Source organism: Crinia signifera, chromosome 12 (assembly GCF_055691185.1).
Source record: "Crinia signifera chromosome 12, ASM5569118v1, whole genome shotgun sequence".
Lineage (NCBI taxonomy): Eukaryota > Metazoa > Chordata > Amphibia > Anura > Myobatrachidae > Crinia > Crinia signifera.
The window spans coordinates 74,574,474-74,588,393 of record NC_139228.1 but is presented as its reverse complement, the minus strand read 5'-3'; the positions used below and the strand labels follow the sequence as shown (position 1 = coordinate 74,588,393).

General features: G+C 47.9%; 1 protein-coding gene across 2 annotated transcripts in view; it reads right to left on the bottom strand.

Annotated features, from left to right (window-relative positions):
• MDGA2 (MAM domain containing glycosylphosphatidylinositol anchor 2) overlaps positions 1–13,920 on the bottom strand; it is a 580,635-nt gene that overhangs the window by 65,273 nt on the left and 501,442 nt on the right. For both annotated transcript variants that reach the window (XM_083166414.1, XM_083166413.1), the window contains exon 9: positions 11,517–11,786. In XM_083166414.1, coding sequence (XP_083022540.1) covers positions 11,517–11,786 — 270 coding nt within the window. The remainder of the gene's footprint in view (positions 1–11,516; positions 11,787–13,920) is intronic.

Genomic DNA, 13,920 nt, shown 5'->3' with positions numbered 1-13,920 from the left:
CATACATGGCAGCATTGTGGAGGCACAGAGTGATGGGAGGAGTCTAATATACCATAACACATCACATGTGTAGTCAGCAGACAGCACATACATGGCAGCATTGTAGGGGCACAGAGTGATGGGAGAAGTCTGATAAACCATAACCCATCACATCACATGTAGTCAGCAGACAGCACATACATGGCAGCATTGTGGGGGCACAGATTGATGGGAGGAGTCTGATATACCATAACCCATCACATGTAGTCAGCAGACAGCACATACATGGCAGCAGTGTGGAGGCACAGAGTGATGGGAGGAGTCTCATTTACCATAACCCATCAGATCACATGTATAGTCAGCAGACCGCACATACATGGCAGCATTGTGGGGGCACAGAGTGATGGGAGGAGTCTAATACACCATAACCCATCACATCACACGTGTAGTCAGCAGACAGCACATACCTGGCAGCACTGTGGATGCACAGAGTGATGGAAGGAGTCTGATAAACCATAACCCATCACATCACACGTGTAGTCAGTAGACAGCACATACATGGCAGCATTGTGGAGGCACAACGTGATGGGAGGAGTCTAATATACCATAACCCATCACATCACATGTGTAGTCAGCAGACAGCACATATATGGCAGCAATGTAGGGGCACAGAGTGATGGGAGGAGTCTAATATACCATAACCCATCACATCACATGTGTAGTCAGCAGACAGCACATACATGGCAGCATTGTGGAGGCACAAAGTGATGGGAGGAGTCTAATATACCATAACCCATCACATCACATGTGTAGTCAGCAGACAGCACATACATGGCAGCATTGTGGAGGCACAGAGTAATGGGAGGAGTCTGATATACCATAACCCATCACATCACACGTGTAGTCAGCAGACAGCACATACATGGCAGCATTGTGGGGGCACAGAGTGATGGGAGGAGTCTAATATACCATAACCCATCACATCAAACGTGTAGTCAGCAGACAGCACATACATGGCAGCATTGTGGAGGAACAGAGTGATTGGAGGAGTCTGATATACCATAACCCATCACATCACACGTGTAGTCAGCAGACAGCACATACATGGCAGCACTGTGGATGCACAGAGTGATGGGAGGAGTCTGATATACCATAACCCATCACATCACGCATGTAGTCAGCAGACAGCACATACATGGCAGAATTGTGGGGGCACAGAGTGATGGGAGGAGTCTGATATACCATAACCCATCACATCACATGTAGTCAGCAGACAGCACATACATGGCAGAATTGTGGGGGCACAGAGTGATGGGAGGAGTCTAATATACCATAACCCATCACATCACATGTAGTCAGCAGACAGCACATACATGGCAGCACTGTGGATGTACAGAGTGATGGGAGGAGTCTAATATACCATAACCCATCACATCACACATGTAGTCAGCAGACTGCACATACATGGCAGCATTGTGGAGGCACGGAGTGATGGGAGGAGTCTAATATACCATAACCCATCACATCACACGTGTAGTCAGCAGACAGCACATACATGGCAGCATTGTGGGGGCACAGAGTGATTGGAGGAGTCTGATATACCATAACCCATCACATCACACGTGTAGTCAGCAGACAACACATACATGGCAGCATTGTGGATGCACAGAGTGATGGGAGGAGTCTAATATACCATAACCCATCACATCACACGTGTAGTCAGCAGACAGCACATACATGGCAGCATTGTGGGGGCACAGAGTGATGGGAGGAGTCTGAAAAACCATAACCCATCACATCACACGTGTAGTCAATAGACAGCACATACATGGCAGCATTGTGGAGGCACAACGTGATGGGAGGAGTCTAATATACCATAACCCATCACATCACATGTGTAGTCGGGATGCAGTTACCATCCCGGCGGTCGGGATCCCGGCGTTCAGAATCCCGACGCCGGAATCTCGACCGCCGAAATGCCGACACATTCTCCCTCCTGGGGTGTCCACGACACCCCTGGAGGGAGAATAAATTAGTGTGCCGAGCGTAGCGAGGCACCGGGCCCGCTGCGTGGCGAGCGCAGCGAGCCCGCAAGGGGGGGCGATCCACGTCCCCCCCTTGTCGGCATTTCGGCTGTCGGGATTCCGGCGTCGGGATTCTGAACGCCGGGATCCCGACCGCCGGGATTCAATACTGAATCCGTGTAGTCAGCAGACAGCACATATATGGCAGCATTGTAGGGGCACAGAGTAATGGGAGGAGTCTAATATACCATAACCCATCACATCACATGTGTAGTCAGCAGACAGCACATACATGGCAGCATTGTAGGGGCACAGAGTGATGGGAGGAGTCTGATATACCATAACTCGTCACAACACACGTGTAGTCAGCAGACAGCACATACATAGCAGCAGTGTGGGGGCACAGAGTGATGGGAGGAGTCTAATATACCATAACCCATCACATCACACGTGTAGTCAGCAGACAGCACATACATGGCAGCATTGTGGGGGCACAGAGTGATGGGAGGAGTCTGATATACCATAACCCATCACATCACATGTAGTCAGCAGACAGCACATACATGGCAGCAGTGTGGAGGCACAGAGTGATGGGAGGAGTCTGATATACCATAACCCATCACATCACACGTGTAGTCAGCAGACAGCACATACATGGCAGCACTGCGGATGCACAGAGTAATGGGAGGAGTCTGATATACCATAACCCATCACATCACACGTGTAGTCAGCAGACAGCACATACATGGCAGCATTGTGGGGGCACAGAGTGATGGGAGGAGTCTGATATACCATAACCCATCACATCACACGTGTAGTCAGCAGACAGCACATACATGGCAGCACTGTGGATGCACAGAGTGATGGGAGGAGTCTGATATACCACAACCCATCACATCACACATGTGTGACAGTGCCCCTGTAACGGTGTGGTGTAAGATGATACCTGAACCTGGAGCTGATGACGGCGGCAGCTTCTGGATTCCTCACGGCTTCTTCCGGAGAACCTGTGGCAGGGAAACGGCACAACCCAAGGAGAACCCACAAAAGACAAGGCTACTACGGTTAGCAGCAACAAATATTTATTTAGAAAATATATGAAAACCGGTTGCTGCAAGACATTCACGGCTATATGCAAAACAGTCACTTAATACTATGTAGTACTTAAAGCAGTAGATCATCAATACCAATACTAAAAGAGCAAAACATTCAAATCACAAATTACTACGTCACTACTGCACTTGCTACACATATGACACTTCAACACAATAAGTCCGCCAGGTGGCGCTATGCACCCTATATGCTGCACAGTAGTCCCTGGTGCAAACCACACAGTTATTACATTCAAATAACGGTCCCACGACGGTAATCCTCACAAGTAAACGGTAATCCCTACCTTAGTGTGCACACTACTATATAAAGGCCAGAAAATATTAATGGTCCCCTATAACGGGGTACAGGCGAGTCCCCGTTACCTAGGGCAACTCCCTGCTAGATATACAACACAGGCTGTAGATATAGGCTTGGCGGGGTGGCAAATCTGGCATGCAGCCAGAGGGGCGTTGCAGGTGTCTCTTGGCTGCTAATGTCACAGGGTGATCAGCACCCCAATAACAGTTGTCCCCTATGCAGGGGAGAAGGACTCTCTGCGGTGTCTGGGTACATTAGAAGGGGGCACAGGTGGGGCCAAGGGGCATATAGCTTGCATGCCAGCAGTGGGGAGCACACAATACCTGGAGACTCAGCTGCAGTTGCCAGCTCCTGTTGGTCACGACTCCTGGCTGGCCACTGCCTGTCTTGGGTGCTGTGTGGTCCTCTGGGTGACTCCCAGATGGGCTGCAATGTCCCTCTCTGCCTAGTTCCGTGCTGTAGGTCTCTGCAGTCACTCCTACAGGGCTCTATCTCCCTTCACATGCTGCTCACCCCTTCTTCTGGTCAGCAGTGCTGGCTGTCATTCACTGCTGGGTCCTTGCTCTCAGTGCCTGGTCTCAGGTGTGTGCTTCTCTCTGCAAAGCATCTCTGTCTGCATGCTTCCTGGCTCAGGATACAAGCTCTTCTCCCCTCTGCACACTTTCTCTCCCTCTCTCACACTGCTGCTGGGATCACCTCTGACCTCCCAGCTTCCTGTCTCATGTCCAGGGGAGCTGGGACACTAGGACACTAGCTGAGTCTGTTAACCCCTCACAGACCTGCAGCTTCCACAAGCAAAGGAGGTTTTCCTCTGAGCAGCATTGGCTGCAATTAAAATCTCTTTGGGGGCACAAGAGTACACCAGGGGTGGACTGCCACACACCTCTCTGCTGGAAATTTGCCTGTCCGCAGGCAACTTAACCAGAGCCAATAAGTCCCGGACAAAGTCCTGTCAATAAACATTCTAACGGCAAATGAAACAATTGCAGACAATGATACATTACGTAACAACTACAAGTATCAATACCTTCCTATCTAATGTGGGCTCCCCGGGCCAACCATCCCTCCGCCACAGGACTCCCATCCCTCTGCGGTCCAGGTGCTTCATCGACATCCATGGATGGCGCCCACTCTCACGGCATACGACCGGCACTTAAGCACGTCTCGCCTCTCGATCTCGTCTCTTGGATCGCAGAATCGCCTGCTGCATCTGGAAGGCAAATTCTTCCCCAGAGATGGTCGTGTACTCGCCGTCCGTTACAGGCTTCCCATTGATGAAACAGGTCTCGGCCTTCTCATCTCTCTCTGCTGGTTCTATCTTGGCCTTGGGTTCAGGCAACGGTATAGCTGGTTCCACTTCTGATGGCTCCACGGTCTCTGTCCCGGTCATATGGACCACAATTTTGGAGTTTCTCTCCGGTTCAGCCATTCTGACATTTCTTGGCCCTAGGTTCGCCGCTCGATAACCGGCATCATCCATTCTAGGGACGTACTCTCTTGTTGGCTCTGCAAGTTGAGGCCTAGTCGCTGCTTGCTGCCTCTGGTGAACTGCCTCACTCCACATGACCGGTTTCTCGCTTGCCCTTGTGATCTCAGGTTCTGGTGGGCGGGGCATCTGTCCTGGTCGAGGAGGGTTGGTGTTGACCCTTTCGTTCTCCTGCTTGACCTCTCTCGGTTCAACTCTGCTTCTGCTATATTGGTGGTAGGGTGGAGGCTCTTTACGGTGTGGGTAGTGCCAATGCTGTTCAGGGGCGTGTCTGTTGCGCAGCACCGGTGTTCCATTTGGCCCAGTCACTTTGGCGGCCTTGATGCCTTTCTTCCCGCTTGTTAATTCAAATTCGACAGTTTCACCATCGCTCAGGCTCCGAAAGCAATTCTGGGGGTCTTTGTTCTGTATGGCAGTGTAATGGACATAGACGCTATGCCCGTTGTCTGCACGTCTAATGTATCCATATCCGTGTGGCACAACAAACCACAGGACACGACCTGTGATCCTTCTTGGGCCGGTTCGCGGCCTATTGGTCATCTGAGTTACACCGGATGCTCTTGACGCGTTCTGGAACACTGCCGGTGGACTACTTCTCCCGTGCCTTCTCACAGTGTGTAGTCGTTCTGACCTCCATTGGGGATTCTGTTGCCGTCTATGCCTTCTGCCACCTTCACGTTGCTGTCTTTCCTTTTCATCCTCCGCCCATTCCTGACGCATCTCACGGATCATCCTGGTCATTTCGGTCATCGCTCCGATGATGGCCCCAATCGAGTTCTGATTGGCTTGGGCTGTTGGAGTGGCGGTTCTTCGCATCTCCAGCGGTTCTGTGTACTGCGATCGCCACATCTTGCCGTTCACAGGGGTCTTGTGCAATCCTGTTCGTAGACGCCAAGTGTGACAGTGCCCCTGTAACGGTGTGGTGTAAGATGATACCTGAACCTGGAGCTGATGATGGCGGCAGCTTCTGGATTCCTCACGGCTTCTTCCGGAGAACCTGTGGCAGGGAAACGGCACAACCCAAGGAGAACCCACAAAAGACAAGGCTACTACGGTTAGCAGCAACAAATATTTATTTAGAAAATATATGAAAACCGGTTGCTGCAAGACATTCACGGCTATATGCAAAACAGTCACTTAATACTATGTAGTACTTAAAGCAGTAGATCATCAATACCAATACTAAAAGAGCAAAACATTCAAATCACAAATTACTACGTCACTACGGCACTTGCTACACATATGACACTTCAACACAATAAGTCCGCCAGGTGGCGCTATGCACCCTATATGCTGCACAGTAGTCCCTGGTGCAAACCACACAGTTATTACATTCAAATAACGGTCCCACGACGGTAATCCTCACAAGTAAACGGTAATCCCTACCTTAGTGTGCACACTACTATATAAAGGCCAGAAAATATTAATGGTCCCCTATAACGGGGTACAGGCGAGTCCCCGTTACCTAGGGCAACTCCCTGCTAGATATACAACACAGGCTGTAGATATAGGCTTGGCGGGGTGGCAAATCTGGCATGCAGCCAGAGGGGCGTTGCAGGTGTCTCTTGGCTGCTAATGTCGCAGGGTGATCAGCACCCCAATAACAGTTGTCCCCTATGCAGGGGAGAAGGACTCTCTGCGGTGTCTGGGTACATTAGAAGGGGGCACAGGTGGGGCCAAGGGGCATATAGCTTGCATGCCAGCAGTGGGGAGCACACAATACCTGGAGACTCAGCTGCAGTTGCCAGCTCCTGCTGGTCACGACTCCTGGCTGGCCACTGCCTGTCTTGGGTGCTGTGTGGTCCTCTGGGTGACTCCCAGATGGGCTGCAATGTCCCTCTCTGCCTAGTTCCGTGCTGTAGGTCTCTGCAGTCACTCCTACAGGGCTCTATCTCCCTTCACATGCTGCTCACCCCTTCTTCTGGTCAGCAGTGCTGGCTGTCATTCACTGCTGGGTCCTTGCTCCCAGTGCCTGGTCTCAGGTGTGTGCTTCTCTCTGCAAAGCATCTCTGTCTGCATGCTTCCTGGCTCAGGATACAAGCTCTTCTCCCCTCTGCACACTTTCTCTCCCTCTCTCACACTGCTGCTGGGATCACCTCTGACCTCCCAGCTTCCTGTCTCATGTCCAGGGGAGCTGGGACACTAGGACACTAGCTGAGTCTGTTAACCCCTCACAGACCTGCAGCTTCCACAAGCAAAGGAGGTTTTCCTCTGAGCAGCATTGGCTGCAATTAAAATCTCTTTGGGGGCACAAGAGTACACCAGGGGTGGACTGCCACACATGTAGTCAGCAGACAGCACATACATGGCAGCAGTGTGGGGGCACAGAGTGATGGGAGGAGTCTAATATACCATAACCCATCACATCACACGTGTAGTCAGCAGACAGCACATACATGGCAGCATTGTGGGGGCACAGAGTGATGGGAGGAGTCTGAAATACCATAACCCATCACATCACATGTAGTCAGCAGACAGCACATACATGGCAGCATTTTGGGGGCACAGAGTGATGGGAGGAGTCTAATATACCATAACCCATCACATCACACGTGTAGTCAGCAGACAGCACATACATGGCAGCATTGTGGGGGCACAGAGTGATGGGAGGAGTCTAATATACCATAACCCATCACATCACACGTGTAGTTAGCAGACAGCACATACATGGCAGCATTGTGGATGCACAGAGTAATGGGAGGAGTCTGATAAACCATAACCCATCACATCACACGTGTAGTCATCAGACAGCACATACATGGCAGCACTGTGGATGCACAGAGTGATGGGAGGAGTCTAATATACCATAACCCATCACATCACACGAGTAGTCAGCAGACAGCACATACATGGCAGCATTGTGGAGGCACAGAGTGATGGGAGGAGTCTAATATACCATAACCCATCACATCACGTGTAGTCAGCAGACAGCACATACATGGCAGCATTGTGGGGGCACAGAGTGATGGGAGGAGTCTAATATACCATAACCCATCACATCACACGTATAGTCAGCAGACAGCACATACATGGCAGCATTGTGGAGGCACAGAGTGATGGGAGGAGTCTAATATACCATAACCCATCACATCACACGTGTAGTCAGCAGACAGCACATACATGGCAGCATTGTGGGGGCACAGAGTGATGGGAGGAGTCTAATGTACCATAACCCATCACATCACACGTGCAGTCAGCAGACAGCACATACATGGCAGCATTGTGGAGGCACAGAGTGATGGGAGGAGTCTGATATACAATAACCCATCACATCACACGTGTAGTCAGCAGACAGCACATACATGGCAGCATTGTGGAGGCACAGAGTGATGGGAGGAGTCTAATATACCATAACCCATCACATCACAGGTGTAGGCAGCAGAGAGCACATAGATGGCAGCATTGTGGAGGCACAAACTGATGTGAGTCTAAAATAACAGACAATCCAACAGACATTTCAGACTCCTTAAATCACTGACTGAGTTTAGAAAACTCATCAGCCTGATGGTTAGCAACATGGAGTTTTGACCCCATGCTGAGAAGGTCGGGACCCACTTTGGGGTCTGGACACACAATTTGAGAACCGCCAATCTAAATCGTCCCCCTTAATTCATAAAAAAATATATAACAATGCCTGTATCTCCAAATCTCTGCCAAACCACAAAATTGCAACCACGATGAACTCAACCAAAATGTAAACCTCTGCGGCTGTAGAATATCATTAATTTTCTTTACACGGCTAATACATTTCAGCAGTGTCTGCTGTTATCCACATGTAACATCAATTTATCTCCTAATTGCTCTCAATTTATTGCTTATCATGCTAAACATCCTTCCAGATATTCTGTCTCCACGCCATGTCGCAAATTACAAGTGAAACAAATGACTCCAAATAATGTTATACATTAGACATAATTTAAGAGTGACCCTAAAAAAATCCAATTACCTGAGAATAATGTCTCCAGTAGTATTTTTTTCTCCCGAAGTTGTAGTTTAGTTTTTTTTACTACTAGCAATAAAAATTATATTTCGAATCATCCGTCAAGCTGCTCTTGTTGTGGCATTAGCTTATCTTACCCTTTTAACGATGAAGATATTCAATTCTTTATCATGAAAAGAGAGTTTAGATGCTGTCATCGTAACGTGTATTATCAGCTAAAACATTCCGGGATATAAAATAAAGACCAAGTACACTTTTTTGACATTTGGCCATTTTCAATCTGTGCCGCTAATTCCGCAGGCGTAAATAGCTACACTTGCCTATTTTATGCTGCCGTTACCGACAGCATCGAAGGTAGTCAGGTCCGACCAGGGGCGGATTGGCCCACCGCGAAACTGGACCATTTCCTGGTGGTCTGGCCCAAAAACTCATTAAAAAGGGGCCGGCTGCGCTCCCCCCTGGGCTGGCTGGGCCGCGGGCAGCGGCTGCAGCACTTTGCCCAAATCCAAAATGGCCACGGGAGGGCTGCTGCGCATGCGCGCACAGCACATCCCAGGCTCTCAGTCATAGGCGAATCTAGGGGGTGGTCCGGGAGTGCATTTTGTAGCTGATTGATGGGGCTTTCCAACGAGCCCAGCCCTGTGTCTCTAGTCCCCTGGGAACCGGAGATACTGGAACATTTTCCCAATAGGATAACATGGGACCCGCTAATTCCGACAACCACCCAGTTCAACAGATGCCAGTTCCCCCTTCGGCATCACTAAAGCTTGAGGTTGATCTCAGTCGAACCCAAATCGCTGGGCCTTCAATCTGATACCAGGCTGGATCCATATGGGTTAACTGGTTCCAGGGATATTGAGGTTAAACCGTTTTTTTTTTTTTTTCTTAAATGTAATTTCATGACTTTTTATGTTTTTTGAGGGCAGATTTCTCTGGAACCAAACAGCCCAGTTTAACGGGACCAAAATCATTCGAAGCCAACTCAAAAGTTCTTCAATATGATACTGGTCTCATGTAAATGGGTCAGTTGGTTCCGAAGATATAGCTGGTTGGTTAAAGGGGAGTAGGGAGAGGGGAGTGGTTCTCTCTCCCCCTCACACCAGAAAATGCAGGGACTAGGCTGGTGTATAAGGGGTCAGCCTGGGAATGTCCCTGCATGATCCTGGGACCATATCCCAGGTAAATCCCTGCACTTTCTGTTGTGAAAGGGGTATTATTTCAAACAGCCGTGACCTGCAGTGCTCTGAATACAGCCGGGCAGCCCCCTGCTCTCTGCCTAGCTGTCAATGACTGTCACCCCTGCAGCTTCAGCTCCAATTCTTCTCCCCACTTTCACCTCAGCCCGCCCCCCCTTTAATCATGTGGTGCTGGCGCCCCGGCATGCTCCCCCGACGTCACGCACAACAACAGCGCGCACAATATTGCAAATGTCCACTCGGCTAGAGGGGACACCAGGAGGGGAGTGGGAGCGTGCTCTGTGCTGCGCTCTGCTCCTCTCCCCATAGAAGCAGCTGCACCGCTCTCCATCTCTCCCTGCAGCAGCAGCGAAGGCTCATATAAAAATGTACAGTAAGTGGCACTTTTGGGGGCATTGCTTAAGGGACGCTACAAGTGGCGGTATGTGGGGGCATTACGCATAATGTGTGGCTTAATGTGTAAGGGGCATTACGATGTGCAGCATCATGTGTAAGGGACATTATGTGTGCAGCATCATGTGTAAGGGACATTATGTGTGCAGCATCATGTGTAAGGGGCATTATGTGTGCTGCATCATGTGTAATGGGTACTATGGTGTGCGGCATCATGTGTAATGGGTACTATGGTGTGCGGCATCATGCGTAATGGGTACTATGGTGCCATCAAGCAAGAACCCCCTAGCAATGAGCACGTAGGTAAGCAGCACTTATGTGGCAAATATGTAATGGGCATTACGGTTTGTGATATAGTATGTAATGGGCATCATGATGTGTGGCACAATGTGTAATGGGCATTATGGTGTGTGGCCTTATGTGTAATTGGCATTATGGCGTGTGGCTTTATGTGTAATGGGTATTACTGTGTATGGTCTAAAGTGTAATACCACACCCATTTTTGTGATGCCACGCCTCCTTCCCATGAGGCCATGCCCCCTTTTTGCAGCACGGCTACGCCGCGCAAAGGTCCCCCTGCTGTTATGTCTAGATCTGGGGCCACACATTAACATAATTCTAGATTCGCCTATGCTCCCAGCTCCAGTTCCCCCTCTGCCCGCCCAGCAGAAAGAAGAAGCAGCATCTACAGTATCTCTTCTCCACTTTATCTCTTCACCAGGCTTAATACATCTGCCCCATTATGTGCAAGGTTATAACTCTCCAGCCAATCAGCTCCTAACTGTTAATTTACATATGGGAGCTGATTGACTGGAGCATTATCACCTTGAACATAACGTTCTCTATGGGTATAGTCACTTCATAGCTTCATAACCTATTGTGTTACACAGTTCATAGCTTATGACGTTGATGACATCGGCTGACCGGCATGCCCACCAAAGATGGCAGATCTCTGAGGAATTATACAATTTACCAAAGAGTGGTTTGTATATCAAGGCTATGAGATGACCAATATCTTCTTTATGTAGGAAGCCTTTTATTCTGTAAGCGGTACAGAAACCATGGGGACAAATAAACCTCCAACTTACCGGTTACAAGGAAGCTGCATCTTCCTGATCCCGCTTCGTTAATTATACTACAATTGTATATGCCATAATGGTCCTTGGCGTGGATATTCACAGTCAGCTCTGTGTAGTCTTGAGAGTCAAACTGTCCCTTTTCTAACAATTTATTCCCCAGTCTCCATTCATACATGAGAACCCGGGTTGGGTATGCTCTCAGTACTCTGCAGTTCATTATCGCGCTGGTTCCTAGACCTTGTCTTATTTCCAGGAAGGTTGGTTCAACCGCAGGTGGATCTGCAAAACGACAGAAAGAAGTCACATGAGAAGGTTTGGTCTTCAGTCAGAGGCATAACTGGAGATGTCTGGGCCACATATTGTAGCTATAGTATAATGTTCTGGGACCTTTTATGCCACACCCTAAAGTCGTAACCACCAAGATGTCCGCTCTGTCCAAAGTAAGAACCCAACTGACTGCTAATTGCATTAGCTGTGTGTAACTTTAGTTGCTGCATTATATGGTATAAAAAGTCATATCATTCAAACTATTTTACAAGCCATTTAATAACTATGATAACAATAATTGGGAATGCAGGTGATTCGTTGCCTGACATCAGCACCCGCTCCATATTCGTCGTTCAGCGGCGGAAATAAAGGACAGTTCAGACTGACTTTTCTTTCCGAAGGGGAGAAAAATCATTCGATGGTGACAATATGTACAAAAATATCATTATAAATTTACATTTTATCGTGCATATCGTCTAAGTTTTCATCTAGTGTGTACTCATCTTTATTGATATCAGCACACCACAATATGGCTGCCTGCATCATTGGCAGTTTAGAAGTGTTCCTAGATATGTGAATACTAGTAAGCCCGATGAAAGAAAATGCTTGGAAAGCTAGTCTGCTACCTTGTGATTGCCTGTGTGCACATGTGAGAGAGAAAAAGATGTAGGGTGAAATTTAATAGGATGAGAGATTCAGAGAGATTTTCTAAGAAATCTCCCGTTTTTTTTTAAAAGCGGCAATCATTTACACGGCAAAACCAGTTTAATTCTGAAGTGTGAATGATTGCCGCTTTTAAAAAAAAACTGGAGAGTTCTTACCAAATATCTCATTTTCTGAATCTCTCATCCTATTAAATTTCACCCGTAGTTTCACTCGCTGCCAACAGATGGCAGTATTTTGGAGACATCACTAGATGTATATAAAGATGATATTTGATTCAAAGGGGTTTGTTTATGATGTGCCAGGTTCTACACCTACAGCTGCTGACGGCCCAATAATTAAAAGGGGCATTTTTACAAGCAAGCTGCAGCTAGTGAAAGCTTTGTCCTTTTAAATATCGGGCATAACACATTCACATTCAGAGATCAACCCCAAAGTCTCTTGTCGGACAAATTCCACCATTTATCGTTTATATTTTATCCCGAACGACTGCTCCAAACATCTAATAGATGTTTGGAGACGTTCTACTTGTGATATTTTAAATTATTGAAACGTCTTAGACCTTTCAAATCTACTGTAAACGTTTTGAATACACTATTTTATTTTGCGGTACGCCTAGAGGTTTGCTAACATACCAGCAAAACATCCATTGCCGAGATTGAATCAGAGACAAAGCGCTGCAATACTGTTGTAGCAGCAAACAAGGGCTCAGGGGCTTATCTGTTCGTCACATTTGTCACAACGCCTGGCTCCGATACTCCTTGAGAACACCACAAAGTGCTTACACGTATAAACTAAACTTCTCAAATCAATTAGTGGCTAGTAGTGTACCAGCTGATGACTTTCTTTTGTCTTGAAGCCATGGTTGTAATAAGTAACATTAATTTAAAAAGCTTACACTTTCCAGGTCATTAATCTCCTCCTGGCATTAAACTCTCCTTTTAGGAAGACAGGAGAAGACATCCAGACTCTTTGAAAATGACTTTCTTTATCTTCTCGTCCAGAAAAAAAAAAAAATGTGTCAGCAGTTTAGTTCAAACCTAGGTTAATGCGTCTGAAGAGGTGTAATGTCTAGAAGTTCGTGAGGTTTCGGACTTGGTAATAATGCATGGCACAAACGCATCTCCATTTATAGACTTCGGGTGAACCCAAATAACATAGCTCTGGATGATCATGTATGCAGTTTACAATGACAACTGAGAAATGGTACGGAGAGAACTATATTACTGGGGAAGCGCCGTTTGTACATAAACATCCCATAAAATGAGCGGATCGTTTATAAATCGTCCTGAGATGTTGGAGGCGCATAATATTCATCCATTCCGTTTTACAATCACATTATCCGTCCTTACAAAAATGTTGCACGGGAGAGACATTTCACTGGCAACGGGGGGAAAAGTAGTTTAGTTTCCTAACCCTTTCAGGTCCAACGTCTAGTCAAGGTTCAACAGCCCTAGCGCTAGTAGCAGATCCAATGGGGAGC